General features: G+C 41.5%; 1 protein-coding gene across 1 annotated transcript in view; it reads left to right on the top strand.

The window, feature by feature from the left end:
* The first annotated feature begins 16,714 nt into the window (after window positions 1-16,714).
* The window catches only part of LOC122814958 (AT-rich interactive domain-containing protein 3A-like), a 76,328-nt gene continuing 75,501 nt past the window's right edge, over window positions 16,715-17,541 (top strand). Inside the window, exon 1 of the mRNA XM_044087219.1 lies at window positions 16,715-16,902. Coding sequence (XP_043943154.1) covers window positions 16,864-16,902 — 39 coding nt within the window. The 5' untranslated portion in view covers window positions 16,715-16,863. The remainder of the gene's footprint in view (window positions 16,903-17,541) is intronic.

The raw sequence follows: 17,541 nt of genomic DNA, 5'->3' as shown, positions 1-17,541 counted from the left end.
ATATGCCTAGTTATGTTGGTATATATGTAGATATCTATATATATATGTGCATACATATCTATTCTGATATACCTACTACTGTCAATGTATATGTAGATATCCATACGTATATGTGCATATGTATCACTGTCTGTATATGTGTAGATATATATTGCTCTGTATATGTATATATCTGGGTGTGTATATGTATAGATATGTACATATACATACCCATCTATGTATGTCGATATGTATATGTGTAAATATCTATATAGATATCTGGATAATTATATATACATATATTTTCACCATATGCCCTAAACATGGAGTGTAGCCCTTCCTCAGCCCCTATAGTCCCAACTTCATAGTGCAAGGGGATGTCAGGTATGTATAGCAGGTATATTAGTAGACTATTGCTACTGTAATAGGAATTGTCTTCACAGACATGGTGTGTGTGGGAGGTCACATCTGCTTTTCACATGTGTGCCATTGGCTACTGATAGACATCCTAAGGACATCATAGTACATTACCGCTGCTAGCATGTAATGCTCCTGTGGACTATGGCAGAGATATTGGCCAATATATGTGGACATTCTGACACACTCTGGACAGTCCAGAGGTATACATCTGGACAGTCCAGAGGTATACACAGAACCATTTAATGAAAAATGTGTGGACCAAGCCTGGCAATGTGGATGCTAATAGCCATGTAGATGGGTATAACACATAATGACTGGAATACATTTGCCCCCATAGGTTATGCATTCACACAGTCCTGTCTGTCCTGACACATAATAACCACTGGTACAGAGGTGCCATGGCCACATGCTACCACTAGATATTGACATACATATGTACAGCATCCCACTGCTCTGTCTGACATACATAACTGTTAAGGGAGGCCTGGCAGCAGTACATCTGGCAAGTATCTGGACATGACATCTCACTGGGTAAGTACATTAAGCTGCTAGGCATGTAACAAAGCACTGTGCAGGCTACAGGCAGACTGGCTCAATAGTGGCCTACATCTCCTATGGGGGAATGCACATGTACCTGCATATATACAGGCTCTATGTCACAGCACAGGGTAAGATACACCTGTGTGAGAGTGCATGACCACAATCAATGTGAACACAGCCACATATGGTAAGCTAGCATAATATTACAGTATTTGGACAATTTGTTCAACACCATCCTCATATATGCCACTCACGCACTAGCCCTACATATACTGGGCCACTACACAGTGTGGTCTGATGCCTGTCTGTGGTATGGGACATGTGTGTGTATGACCCAACAAAATGTAAGCCAATATGGTAACATACAGTGGAGCAGCATGTAACATCAGACAGGATGAGACCAAGAACAATGACATCTACCACAGTCTGTACACAGGCCAAAGTACATATTAACAATACACACACTGTCGACAGTCACCATAAGTACACAGACCTCAGTACTGTACATACAACCACAGAATGTCCAGGTTATATCATCAAATATAACCCCTACTGTACATACCATGTGTAGCAGTCTGATATCTCATTGGCTTATCAGATATGATGTCACTAATTATGGTGTACAGCACATATGCACCTCTTACTGCATGACATATGTACAAATGTTGACCGAGTTGTGGCTGGAAGCACATACATAGAGCCAATATTGACATGTTGCTGTGATAACCTCATACCTTTACTGTTGTAACATGGTTTGTTGCAACATATGTCCTATGAGGGATATGAAGTCAGTAACTGTCACAGCTTTCACCATCTACAGATTGCAATCCTCACACTACCTTCTGCAGTTCACAGATAGATGCTCTGTGGGTAACACATGAAACCAAAGTCACCACACACTGCTCAGTCTGCAAATGACCCTAGAGATGGGGATTCCTCATAAACATAGCACTGACATGGCAGGTATTAAAACATGTAGGACAGCCATATCCACATACCCTGTTAAACAAACACTACTCCAAATGCAGTATAGCAGCACTTGCAGTCTGTAGTCAGGTCAGGCACATCCTCCTCCTGTGTGTTGCCCTGTTTCCACAGTGTATGTTGTTAGAGGTAAATCCCCAATCCAGGTTCCTGCTCATAGTGACTGAAAAGGCCAAACACCCACATGATGTTCCTAGCTATTGGAGTGTGTTTCCATGAAATTGGCTATGGGAATGTTACCACAGCTGTTCCACATGCAATCAGCTAGAGGAGGGCTGCAATTCGTGCAGAGGCCATCAACTGATCATGAGCATCACTTAAAATACACATGCTGCTGCCTAAGCAAAGCAGGTGTAGGTCTCCACATCCACCAGAGAGGGAGTGAGAAAGGCAGACAGAGGCAAAGACAAGTCAGGGAGGGGTGGGAGAGTAAAACATAAGCATGTTTGTGTCACACACCTACCAGCACAGGGTATCAAACCCCTGACGACTATGTAGTGCTATTGCATTTCTATGCAGTGATTGGATGCGCCACATAGGTTACATGTTGTGGAGCCCTCATAACGTATATGTGATGGTTAGTGACATCTGCAACAGGGATAAGGTAGCTATACTGTAGGTGTAGTAAACATGCCTCTCCACATGAACAGGTGCCAGCGTCAACACAGTCACATTCTAACAGGGATGCACACACACTGACACACTTGGCAGGGCCAGGAATACAACTCATCACTAGTGAGATTGCCACAGTACATTACTGTGCAGGTATCACATGGACCACAGGGGTCATTCGGAGGTTATATGGGCAAAGGGTATGGGGAGTTGTCTGACATCAGACAGCATGCAGCAGTATGACAATGGGTGTTGTAGTGAGTGTGATTGTGATCATACGCATCTTACAACGCACACACACACACATACACACACACACACACACACACACACACACACACACACACACACACACACACACACACACACACACACACACACTCACAGGGTGCCAGTACTGACATGCATGGGTGCATTGATTCATGGGTGTGTGGTGGTCAACTCTGCCAGATGGCTATACTAGGCTAGATGATGAGTATAGCTTGGTATCAGGCCACATGACAATGGTCTGCATTGTGGCTCAGAGGTGTAGTTTCTGGATTTGCCCATACAGGTGGGTATTGTATTCACCATCCAGTCACCTGGATGACTATTGCATGTGGCCAATGCTGTGTATTGCTTGCCATGTATGTGTTCCTTAGTCCATGACATGGACAGTGTCTGTGATGTGCACACCTCCCACATGCATGTACAGTGACATGTGGAATTGTACCTGGTGTGTCTGGCCCATGTTGTGTATACACATTATCATCAGATGTGCCAGTCCTGGTCTGATGTGCCGGGAACTGTACAGCAGGTTTACCCTGCACCTACATTGATAGCATGCTATTGGCATTCCCTGGTGTCAGTGGCATCTGTCCATACAGGGCATGTTTTCATGCATGGTATGTCCTTTGCGGGTCACATATGATGGCCCCACAGGTGTTGCAGGTGTCCAGTGGGGAACATGGGGAAGGTGCACTGTCTGCATGTATGCATCTATTGGACAGATGGACAGGGTGCCATGCCCTCTGTAGCCCACTGCAATCACTCCATAGTTACTATTGGTAGGCAATATGCAGTGTACTACCAACATAGTGGCTGTTGCCTAGGCAAGTGTGTGTGTGTATGAGACATGGGTTGAGATTGTTCTCTGGGTAATACTGGGGTTGCTAACTTTGTTTGCCTGGCCTTGATGTCACATGTATGGGTTTAGATTCACACTCCAGCCTCTAGGCTATTTCACATCTGTTATCCCTGTATGGTGGACATTGTGATATATACTAGGGCCACCATATAAGAAATTTGCAAAACCCATGCCACATTGGGCCCATATGTTACACACTCACATCTACCTCCACACAGACATGAGTTACAAACACAGACACACAGACACCTGTCATGTCTGGGATTAGAACTTTTATCTAACTAGTTTATTACACTACAGCATTAGGCAGTTATAGTACATGCCACGGAGATTACTGGTGTACTCCTTCCTCAAAGGTGTATTTCACATTGGATGATATAAGAAGGATTGCCAAAGTAGGGTATTCAAACTATAGTGAGTGTGGCTAGGCTAAAATGCATTGTTCCTTACACAGACATTGAAACACACACAAAACATCAACAACTGACATGTGTGGGTATAGAACCCCTAACAGCGGTCTATATCAGACTACAGCATGAAGCTGTTATAGGACACACCACGGGGATTAATGGAAAAAATGTTCCCCAAAGGTGTATTTTACAATGAATGACAGCAGGATTGCCAAAGTAGGGCATTCGAATTGTACTGAGTGTGGTTAGGCTAAAATGCATTGCTCGCTACACAGACATTGAAACACACACAAAACATCCACAACCGACATGTATGAGTATAGAACCCCTAACAGAGGCTATATCACACTACAGCATGAAGCTATTATAGGATGCACCACAGGGATTAATGGAGAACTCGTTCCCCAAATGTGTATTTCACAATGAATGGCATCAGCAGGATTGCCAAAGTAGGGCATTTGAAATGTACTGAGTGTGACTAGCCTAAAATGCATTACTCCCTACACAGATATTGACACACACACACACAACATCCAGAACTGCCATGGGTGGAATGGAACCCTACCAGAGATTTATATCACACTACAGCACTATGCAGTTATGGCACACGCTACAGAGATTACTGAGCTACAACCTTCCCAGAGGTGTATTTTTAGGTGGATGACATCAGCAGCCTAGCCAAAGTAGAGCATTTCAATTGTAGGGAATGTGACTACCCTACAAAGCATTGCTTTCTACACAGACAGACAGACACACACAAAGTCTGGGATTAGAACTCCTACCCAACTAATTTATCACACTACAGCAGTACGCAGTTATAGGACATGCTAGGGAGATTATTGGGCTGCAACCTTCCCAGAGGTATATTTCTATGTGGATGACATCAGCAACCTTGCCAAAGTAAAGCATTTCAATTGTAGGGAGTGTAACTACCCTAAAAAGTATTGCTCTCTACACAGACAGACACACAAACACACAGTTGCCATGTCTGGGATTAGAACTCCTACCTAACTAGTTTATCACACTACAGCAGTACGAAGTTATAGGACACGCTACAGAGATTACTGGGCTATGACTCTCCCAAAGGTGCATTTCACAGTTGATTACCTCAGCAGGCTTGTCATAGTAGGGCTATGGGGAGGGCAGTGTGTGTGCATGGGCTATAACCCATTCATCTAGAGGTTGACACACCACATGCAGGCACACACAGGGTCATATTTCACAGGTACATGTATACAGCTGCTAGATGACTACTTTCTTGTACAGTCATGTTGCACAGCTAGCACGTGCACCACATAGTCTGTAATGCTGACAGATACCAGTGGCTAGTATCTGCGGTGAGTGACATCTGAACCTCATGTGCTTGTGGCCCTTTGGCTGTGTGCTGGGTGGGACAGGCCTGGATGGCTCCTTGTCACAGTCACCCTCTTCCACACATCTATGTATGTCTACCTTTGGCTTATTATAGTGTGTTGTCCTTACAGGTACGTCTGTATTTCTATCCACTGTGTGTGCAAAGCATGAGTGGTGCATACTGAGGGGTGTTTACACTAACATCTGCGACTGCCAGATATGTCTGGCCCACTGGTGTTTGCAGGCATGGCCTTCATGTGTTTAAGTGTGTGAGTATGCCCAGTATGACCTTTCAGTATGTTGTTGACTGACATTGCCTTCATTTCTCTAAGTGTGTGAGCATGCCCAGTATGCCCGTCTGTACTGAATGTGTGGCTCGAGTCCAGGTAGATTGTACTGCAGTGCTGACCTTTGTGTTGTACACCTACAGGTAGCATACTGTTTCTACATGGTATCCGTTGATCATTTGGTATTGACTGTTACTACATTTCTGCATAGGATAGGGGGGCACACCTGACTATTTCTACATTTCTACACAGGATTGGGGGGCACACCTAACTGTTACTACATTTCTACATAGGATGGGGGGCACACCTGACTATTTCTACATTTCTACACAGGATTTGGGGGGGGGCACACCTGACTAATTACATTACTACGTAGGATGGGGGCCACACATGACTATTTCTACATTTCTACACAGGATTGGGGGGAGGCACACCTGACTGTTACTGCATTTCTACGTAGGATGGGGGGGCACACCTGCCTATTTCTACATTTCTACACAGGATTGGGAGGCACACCTGACTGTTATTACATTACTACATAGGATGGGAGGGGGGGGCACACCTGACACTTGTACACATTTGCTATGACTGTACTGGTATGTCAGGTACTCCATTTCATTCTGTATTCTTACCTATCATGCTGACTAGAGGCATACCAGTGTACTACAGATCTTAGCTTTGATTGCCTTACATATTAATGTTTGACTTCCTACCCTTCAGAACTAACATCCCACTGCATGACCTGCTGTAGTCTGTCTTTGTAGGCCTGGGGGGAGGTTACCAATAGACTTCATTCAGAGACATACAGGCTCTGTTTGTGATTGTCTACACCTGTCCTACTGGCTGAGACTGTTGTTGGGTATGTGAACTTCCCTGACTGGCATGTGTGAGTCATATGGACACACATGTCACCCAGCACATTTTCTGCAGTGGGTTTTGTCATCCTATGTAGTACTGGCTACTATAGTGACTCCAGTATGTGGTAAAGATGTCATGGTGCCACAGTGGGTGTCTACTTTCTGCTGCCATAACATTCATCCACCCAATTCCCTTGCATGCTCACATCCATACCATAGATACAGGTAACAACACATTCTACTCCATTTGGCAATTGGTAGGTTGATTGACTTACATTGTGTGTGTGCCAGAATTGCGGGTGGTGCTGGAGGGCTGCCTTTGTTGGATGCACATAGTACACTCCCTATACATGGTTGAGCACAGGTAGTGTTATATTTGGCATCCCTTTTACTGTATGTGCGAGTCAGAAAGAGGTGTCATTCCCTGGGTCCCTACTGTGTCAGTGTATGTGCTATGTGTTGTCTCATTGCCGTGGCTTCGGCATACTGGGCACGCCTCTATCTGCCTACTGAGGCGGGCTCAGATTGTTCCTCTTCCGAGTCTCTCTGTGCCTGTGCAGGCCTTGGCATTGCTGGGGGGCTTTGTGGCCCTGCCCTGTGCTCTTTCTGCTGCATCTGTTTCCACAGGATCATATTGTGTAGCATTGCACATACCATAACAATTTGGGTACATGTAGCTGGTGAGTACTGCAAGGCTCCACCAGATGTGTCCAGACACCAGAACCGTGACTTCAGCATCCCAAACACATGCTCTATTATAAGTCTGGTCTGTGCGTGTGCCTCATTATGGAATTCTTGTTCAGGTGTGTGTGCATTTCTGATGGGTGTCATCAGCCACACCTCCAGTGTGTAACCAGCATCCCCCACTAGGTGACCATAGGGGATGTCCCCATTGACAAATCTCTGGTACAGCTGCAACAGATGCCAAATATGGGACTCGTGATAGCTTTCAGGGCAGCCAGAACACATACATTCATTACAATGCCCTGAGCATCACAGATGACCTGGCAGTTGATGGAGGGGATGCCCCTGTGGTTAATGTAGGCCCTACCCTGATCACCAGGTGGTGCCTTGATGCATAGGTGCATGCAGTCTATAGCACCCACTACCTCAGGGTATTCTGCTGTTTGGTGGAAGAAGCGCATATTGCTGGCCAACACCTCACAGGTGTTGAGGAAATATACATGCTCACTGGCATGTGCTGTCATAGCATCCAGGAACTGGTGGAATACTCTGGATGCTGATGCCTGTGCGATCCCCATGATATCCCCAGTTGAGCTTTGGGAGGTGCCTGTGGCTAGTATTCCTAGACCTACACATACCTTGGTATCCACTGGTATGGGTTCCCCTTGATCAGTTTGGTGTGTCAGGCGTGGCCGGCACAGCTCAACAATTTGCTGTAGGAGGTCCGTGTCCACCCTATAGAGCTCCACTATTTCCAGCTCATGTAGCCCCTGGTAGGTTATCCTGGGTCTGTACACTCTTGTCTGTCTCCTTGCCTTGGGTTGATCGGCAGCATTCACATCCTCACCACCCTCAGCCTCTTGCACATGTTGTTCTATGTTGCCTGCTGCAGTCCCTCTTATTTTGTAGGTTTGTTTGTTAAAAGTTCCCCACTTGTATACACCAGTGGTGTAGAGTGTGGGAAAACCAGAGGAGAAGGTGTTTGCATAGTTTACAGTAGTGTTCTGGGCTGGGCTGGTCTGCTGCCTGTGTAATTGGCTGATTCTGATACATTTCACCTGCCAGCTATGCTAGTTCACCTTGATTACCTTCCTACTGCTGTTTTCCCTTTCCATTGTCTTCCTGTTTAAGCCCGGGGGCGCTCCGCACCAACAGAGTGCTCAAATGTGCACAGTGCTGCTATTTCCAGATTTAACTTTTTATTTTCCTTTAAAATGCCATGCGTGGCCCGCACACCCACTTAGGCAATGTAAAGAGTGCTAGGCAGATTCAGACAATGCCCCCCCCCCTAGCTTAGCTAGGAGCAAACCTGAGCCACAGGGCTCCAATCCACTTACAGTATGCCTGACACACACCCCTATGATGTCAGCGGGTCTATATTAAATAAGTGAATGCTTAAAAAAGCGAACACTTATTCATCGACCCTAGTTCAGTGAATGCTGAAAATGCCGAACACTCAGAAGAGAGATTTTTTTCCCAGGGAAAAAAAACACTGTTGCAAAAAAAACAAACAAAAAAAAAAAAACTTAAAACACCCCCGCCCCCCCATCCCCCCACTTAAATATACCAACTCTGAGATCACACCACAGTGGAGGAAATAGCAAACTCCCGAAACTGGCCCTGCAATTTCTTTCCCTGAGAAGAACTTTGCTGTTCCGGGTGTTCGGGATTTTCAGCGTTCACTGAACTAGGGTCGATGAATCAGCGTTCGGTTTTTTAAGCGTTCGCTGATTCAATATAGACCCATGTCAGCTAACTCCTAGGCTTGCACCAAGCTATTCATACTCTTACACTATTGGGACCTGACTAGTATGCTGGGGAAAACTGGGATTCACTATCATTCCCCTCATTTGCATAGGATTGCCTGCTAAGAGCCTCCCTACTTAGCAACCACTACTCATTGACCATGTTGTCTTCTGCCTGCCATTGACTTGCATGACTGAATACTGATTTTAGTTAGAATGCTTAATTTGGGTTTATTTTGTTATCCCCCTCATCCCGTTTGCATGCCACTGCCCTAAGCTTAAGCAGCCGAGATTGGCTAAAAAAAAAATAAAAGTTTTTTTTTTTATCTGTTTGCAATGCCAATGGCCTTATACTTGGTCAGTGGCATGCTTACTAACTGATATGCAGCCTTTATTTAGAGCTGTCACAGCTCCGTTTTGGAGTTTGCAGAAATGTACTCAGTTACTAACCGAGTACATTTCTGCAGATTGCACTAGTCCTGCACGGCCGGTTGCAAGCTTCCTGGATCGCAAAATCACTTATTTGCATGGATTTCTCCTGCAAATGGGGTGATTTGCATACGGGGGCTTAGTCTGTGCAGGACTAGTGCAGGAGCGCGCATGCATGCCTCTGGAGGCTGTTCCTGGATCACACGGAAGACATATTGCCTGCTAGAGCTGTGCAAGGCACACAGAATCCGAGGGATACTCAGGAAAAGGGAACAAAGTTTTTCCACTACAGACTTAGCAAAACCCTGCCATAAGTGTGTAGAAATGTATGTGTTCATCATAAAAAGGTAGGGACATTTCATTCTGCCTTCTGGAAAAGGTAAGTCCCCACATCCCTGTGTGGAAAATTAAGAGGACTGGACATCTCCACAACCCGTATTAATATATTCACATTCAAAGGATTGTGCAGTCTCAGAGATTAGTGTAGTGCATTTTTTTCCATGAAAACAAGCAATGCACACATTTGCAAGGAGGTGTGACCTTTGAATAAGCATATATTAAAAGCAGTCAGACATACACATGTATTCTTGTAACATTATATACATTTCATATGTTTTGATTATGTGGATTATACTTTGTTGCACTTTTACTATCACATTTTGATCATTTTGCACTTTCAGTAAAATATTGTAACTAGTTTACCTGTTCTAGTTATCTATATTTTTGTAGGAATTTATATTTAAGTGAAGGAAAAAAACAGGAAATTTAACTATATGTGTCCTTTAGAGAATTTATACTGAAGATTTTGTGTTTCTGTCAAATATTGTTTTGTGGAATACAATTCAGCACATATTGGCTTGGAAATTCTGATGTGGTCAGAAGACATAGAACTATTGTCTAATGCAGAAATTAAACATGTGCAATGAAGATAAATTGATTATTAATATGTCAGTCAATGCCAGTCAGTGACCAGATGTGTGACAAAGGTAAAACTTGGAAGGAAACCAATCAGGTCAATAAAACACCCATCTCATAAATTTTAAGCAGCAGCTCCTGAAAATCAACTCAGCCAACATAAGTAAAGGAAGGGTGTTGCAAAACCACACAAAATACAGGTTCCAGACCTTGTCTTCACAGCTTGCCTGCCATGCAAACAATGACACTAGGGTCTACCCCACAAGTGAAGCCCCCTAACCATAGGAAGTGGCTGAAGTCTGTCCGGTCTGAGAAAATGGAGCCGCCCTGTATGAGTCTGTTCTTATTTGCCCTGGCCCCCCCTTATAAATTTACCTTCTGTGCCTACCCTTCTTCTGAGCAACATGGCTGTGATAAATCTTACTAATTCTTAGCGATGACGATAAAAACTTAAAAAAAAAACTTTTGGAGAAAAAAAAAGATAATATGAAATTCCACAAAATCCACCAAGAAAAGCATTGGAGAAGCTAAGAAAGTTTTTTTTTAATATGAAATTCCTTTTGGGTCCCTAATGTGATCACACTTTTCTGCCAACAAATCCATCATCTTCTTCTTAGGATACACTTTTTCTTGCATTTATGAAGAAGTGTCTGTGGATGGGTTTTCTTTTAAACTATCTCCTCTTTTGTTTGAGAAGAGGGCTACCCTCCCCTAAATGTCTTTTACACCTTGCTTGACTCCCATCTTCCAATTATCCTCCTACTTCCATGTTACCTTGCCTATGTCATATGTTACATTGAGTCTGCTGTACTCTCTCCTTCCCCCACTCACACAAGTAAATTCTCTCCCCAGGCAATTCCACTGTGTCAGTAATTCCTTGGCATACTTATTTTGGTCTATACTAACAATAAGCGAACATAAGCACACACACACACACACACACACACACACACACACACACACACACACACACACACACACGCGCGCGCACAAACACACACACACACACATGTGCACGCATGCGCGCACACACACACACACAGACTTGCCTTAGAGTAAAATGGCTACAAACCTGGATTTATGATATCACTTACATTTAAATGCCTATCAAGCTGAGCTGAATAATTACTGTATATGCCAAACAATATCAGTTAGTCAGACAGATGATGATATTAGCCAAGGGCAGGACTTTGAAGAAACTATAAAGGCCAATAAAACTTCAAGCATCCTTTGATTTTCAAGCAGTACCCCTTAAAAATTGATTTGGTCAAGATCAGTGAAGGAAGTAGTCTGCAATACCAGTTAAGCAACAGGAGAGTCCCAGGCTTTGCCCCTTAGCTTGCCTGATAGTCAAATAAGTGCATTAGAATCCACCTCTCAATAGAAGCTCTTAACGAAGGGAGCTGAAGCCTACTCAGAGAGGGCTATTCACCCCATGCCTCCTCCCTGCAGACCCCATACACATGTAGCTTTCCAATAAACGCTAGCATTAGCAAGGGCAAACTGAACAAATTACCCAGGGCCTCAGCACTCTTGAGGGTACCAGTTACTGTAAAAATATTATCTGTCAAAAAAAACCCACAATTATTAGTGAAGCAGGAAATGGACAACCAGAAAAGATGGACAGCCAATTACAATGAATCATCTTTTTTTCCAGCCAACTAACTTTGTAGTTAATTTGGAAGCACCACTATGAGTGCTTCTGAAGTTTGAACAGGTCGTTACGTTCTTTTGTTTCTAGACTCAAACACTGGGATACTCCTTGGCTCCATTGTGGTTTGTGATCCTGTAAAGGATAAATCAAGCAAGCTACTTGATGGTGCAAGACTTGGCAGGACTACAGTGTATTTGAGTGAAACATATTTTGTTTGATTTTATTATGATTACAAATATAAGGTGTACACAGTTGACAGAGTGGTTACAATTGCCGAATGCAGTGGCTGTGTGTGGATAAAAGTAGCTGATCTGCTCTTTTTGCTCAAGTTAGATGGTCATTAATTTGACTTTGCAGGACTACACTGCATTTATGTGAAGAACTGACTTGAAATACATAACTGTGACCAGTATCAAAGTTTTTCTTACACACAGATATTTGAGGTATGCACAGTCAATAAAATGGCTGTAATTGTTGAGCATGACACTTCCCTGCATAGATGGAGTATCTATCTTACTGTTATTTCTTTAAATTAAGCAGTCATTAATCTAGCTTTGCATGACTTGAGTGCATTTGCGAAAACTAAGTTTGAGTACTTCACAGTGTCTATACTGTTCTTATATAAAACAAAGTTGAGATACATTTATGTGGTCATATGTTAATCACAGCCAGACATCTGAAGTGTACACAGTCAACACTATAGTTATAAATTCCAGGTACAGGGCACTGTCTGTTGATAAAACTGGCTGACAGTGTGTGTCTGTACATCTCAAGATAAACCTGGCTTGTTGTGACAGTGACAGCATCTGTGAGTGTGTGTGTGTGTGTGTGTGTGTGTGTGTGTGTGTGTGTGTGTGTGTGTGTGTGTGTGTGTGTGTGTGTGTGTATGAAAAAATAACATCAATTTTCTCTGTGGACACAAAATATTGGAAGGATATACATGGCTCTGTTGTGTAGCAGTAAAACAGAGTAAACAATTAATTATCTTGCAAAAAAAAAGGTATGACATGCATCACAGAACATCCAGACCTTCAAAACATCTGTGGACCCCTGATTATAGAAGGGGATTCTGATGCTGGCTTAGTAGGGTGACTCCATCCTCAAATTTTGCCCTGGACTCTGCCTAGTATAAAACAAGTGCTGCTTTCAAGTATGCCTTAATGTCAAAGGAGGATGACCTGTCAACCCCTCCTACCCTCAGCACATTTGGTTGAATTTCAATAACTGCTTTTCTCAGATTTGTTTGGCAAATTGTGTGTTATCAAATGATGATAAATGCACCCTAATAGTGTCTGTACACCTCTGGCACCACTAAATTTGTTTTTATAAAAAGGTTGCACCTATCTAAAACTGACTTAAATACACTACAAAGGTCTTTGAATAAGATTTCGAAGCAACAAAACATAAAATGGTTTTCTTTCTGTTTAGCAGTGAACTAGAGTAAGTTAAACTTGACAAAATAAATACTTTAACTCTATAAAACAATTTCAGAATTTATCACAAAAAGGAAGTGACACTTCATTCATTATTCTGCAAAAGTGCAAGTCTACGTGCCCACATGTGGGGACTGGACCCCTTCACATTTCCTGCTATTATTGTAAATTGCACAACCATAGAGATGAGTAGAATATTTTATTTTGTATGAAGCAATGCACCTGTCCTTGGAGTACTTTTATTTTTGAGTAAGAATATATTATTCTGTGGACTGTGCCTTTCCCCTAAATAAAGCCAATCTAAAATTTAGATTTTCTTCAAGTAATGTATGTATTAATTTGTATGTTTTAGGAAAGTTGATTATACATTATTTTGTGCCACTTCTGTAATCACATTATAATCGCAAGTTTATTTTAAAAAATTGCCAGTTGGAGCTGTTTGTGTTTCAGTAGGAGTTCTCATTTAAGTGAGAGGAACGTATAAAGAGGTCAACACTAATTTAATTCTCTCACTGCAAATGCCAAATATTGCTTTGGTGAATACAGTTCATTGTGTTATGATATCATTTCTTCTTTGGATAGAAGAAGCAGAACATTTTCATCAACGTATTGTACATATGTAGAGTTTATTGATAATTTCCAAGACTTCTATAGCTCATTCAAGTCTAAAATATATTTTTGTATTCTTCCAGTTAACATGCATAACTCCTTATGGCATCCCAGACCTTTCTTATGGGGGGGGGGGGTCTAGCTTCTTTAACTAAAGGCAAAGTGTTATCAACAAAATGAGATTAAAATGATTAATCTAGGATAAAAAAGATTATTAATCTAGGATGTCATGCAGTGGAGAAAATCACTGTTTGCCACTTATTATTCATTTTTGCATGGTTTCATACCATCATATCTGAGAGGCCTGTATGTTTTTGAGGGGAATGGTAATGTTATGGAGGGAGATAGGAAAATGATTGTCAGTGTCAATTTATATCACACATTAATGAAGATATTGATAGTTGTTTGTTAGTAATTATGAAAATAGGCAATATTTCCATATATATATATATATATATATATATATATATATATATATATATAAATAAAGCTTCAAAACAAGTGACTTACAAATTATTGCATGGTGTTAGGAGAAACCTTAGATATTATTCAAGAAAATTGTTATTGACGTTTACTCTAAATTGCACATCTTGACAGATATTCTGTTATTTGTATTGCTAATTATTTAATTAAAAATATGTGTTCACATTTCTGTAAATATCTCAATAAACATATACTGCAAGAGGAATACTTGATAGCATGTGTAAGCTTAAGTCTGGTTAACAAAAGTGATGAATCAATATATGTCTAGGTTGTGCAATTTCCAGAATATTATAATTTGTATGTGAAATTTTAGCAAATATATAACCATGGCTTTGTGTGCATTATATTATATTATCTTATGGAAATACTATAAATGCAGTGACTACTGTCACTGTAAAAATATTTCTTACTCATAACATTACTATTTGTACATTTCTTAACTTCTTTTGTCTTTCACAAAATATGCGCACTCGTTTATCTTACACTTTTTAGGGTGATTTTTCAAAAATGCTCAGGAATTCAAGGATGTGTGTTTGGCTGCTAGACGTGTTACATTCCAAACCATAGGACACCACAGTGATGTGTTAATGAATTAATATTATAAATCACGCATTGAGAATTTGAGGATTTAAATAGGCATACGTTTTCTCATTCTGTTTTTACTACATATATACTTACAGCCAACGTTATGGCTATTTAGTTTACGGTATCTGCGAGATTACAAAACACCTCACTGCACCCTCTTGTGGACAGAGAGTTAAAACATTTCAGATATTTTTAGACTTGATTTGTTTTATTATTATTATTGTTTTATTTATTTATTGCAAATTGAGTAAATATATATTATTTTTCTTCCTATTCCCCAAATACTAAATGGTTTTCTGACGTGATGGAGAAAGCAGTAACAACACAAGGTCCGCTCAATTAAGTCATCTTTTATTGGAAGCTTTATTACTCTTTCAAAGAACAATTCTGTTGCTGAACACTTCCCAATTTGTAATACATGTACATTTGTTCACTTAGAGTTTTAGAATATACTGTTATTGCCAATCACTTCTACGCTTCTTTCCCAGCAAATATTTTACTTATTAGATCTTTGTCATAAAACTGTTATTTTACCATCTGTTAATTATTTGTTTTATGGGGAAGAGCACTGATCCTCGCTGACATTCTTCAAGATCAGCCCGGAGCGGTAACTAGTCAAATGACTGGCAAAAGGTCACACGGTCAGTCAGTGGAAGCTTTGGGAATCAAACGTTGCACCACTGGACCGCAGGTAACAGTTTAACAGTTCCTTGAGCCTCTAATCCAACTGCCAGACGAAATGCATTGACACTGTTAGTTGCACTGTTGCATTGCACTAATCGTGACTCTTTTTTTCCCTTCCTACCCATACAGACAATCCCATTGTATTGCTTTTGTTTGTATTACATAATGTAATTTACATTTCCATAGCACCTCTTCCTCCTTCAGGTTGTAGCGTGTTACACCGACCACAGAATAAATCACCTGTTTTATCATGCTTGGTATACCTCAAAGACCGAAACAACGCTCATTTCATGAACTTTAACTGTACCCTGTCACGGTACTAGAAAGAAACCTTAACCATTTACCCATGTTCATTTCGATACAAATACTGCTTTAAATGAACACACACACAATGAGATATTTTATTTGCCTGCCTCTGAAAAAGTTCTTTTTTCAGTTATAAACCATTCAGATTACTTTCAGCTTAATGCTACTACGTCCCTTCAGCGTCCAACGAATGGCAATTTATTTATTCATCACAGCATCGAATCATTAGTTAATTTCCTTGACAATTTTTGGAAATGGATTCCATCTGGGTTCACATATCGTTCCACGTTGCTAATGCCCCGTTTTGGATAAGTTTGTGGTGCATTTAGGCCACTGCATTTCCCAGTTTGCATTGGGTGCACTTAGTTATCAGAAGCACACCATTGTGGTATCAGATCTCTCTCACTCCCTGTTACTGTTACAGTGTGTTTGTGTGGCAGTTGGTAGACCCTGCCCTCTCTATTTATCACTTCATTGACGTGTTGTTAGCAAATGGGAGCCGAGAGGGCTGATCTTTGTATGGAAGGGTCACTCAGGCTCTGCCTGCCACTTGTTGCAAAAAAAAAAAAAAAAAAGCCCTCTGGGCTTCAAGCTACACACATAAAAATAATTACAACAATCACCGTCCAATATCTCTCTGTATAACTATACACTCGAACGTGATCACAGCCAAGTGTCAATGTAGCTGACGGAGTAACACCCACATAGGAAGATATATTTATTAATACAAATAATCCACAAAAAGCACAAGCGAGAGGGGAGAGAAGCATGGTTGACAACACCAGTGTAGCCACAAAATCTGCTTTGGTAAGCATTTTATATCGCTGTTTTTCGCTGCCACTTTAACCATCTTACATTTTGGTTACGTCTTATTTTGAACTTTTGATCTTGTTTTGACGACTTAAATAATGCAGCCGACAAGAGCATTATTTAAAAAAATCAAGTAAGAGCTCCCTTAACCCACTCAGACTTGAAAATCGAGCAGTGTTGCAAAATCGGTGTACAATATCAGGGGGATGTGTATTTGCCAAGCCAAAACGAAACTGAATTTGTGCCATTGCAGAGACGCTAGCAGTGTATCTTTCAACTGTCATTTCCTTTTTGGGGTACATTTATGTACTGTCCACTTCTATTCCATACTTATTCATGTTTGTTCCACTTTGGGGGGGGGGGGGGTAACATGTTATTTAGTGTGGCACACTCACTAATGTGATGCATATACTTGTTTGTTCACATTCTTCAGCTTACTGGGGGCGACTGGGTATGGGAGACTGGGATTCAAGACACATTTGTCTTGATGGTTGTCATCCTACCTAGTAACTCTTTTCACCTGATCTTTACTTTTTCCTTGTGTGTATATGTTTAAAACGTTTGTACGTGTCTTTTCTACATTTATTTATCCTCCTAGATTAGTTCTGTGTATTAGTGCACCCCCACAATTTCACA

The sequence above is a fragment of the Protopterus annectens genome, chromosome 1.part1 (assembly GCF_019279795.1).
Source record: "Protopterus annectens isolate FY-2018-M chromosome 1.part1, PAN1.0, whole genome shotgun sequence".
Lineage (NCBI taxonomy): Eukaryota > Metazoa > Chordata > Ceratodontiformes > Protopteridae > Protopterus > Protopterus annectens.
This window is presented reverse-complemented; position numbering and strand designations above follow the sequence as displayed.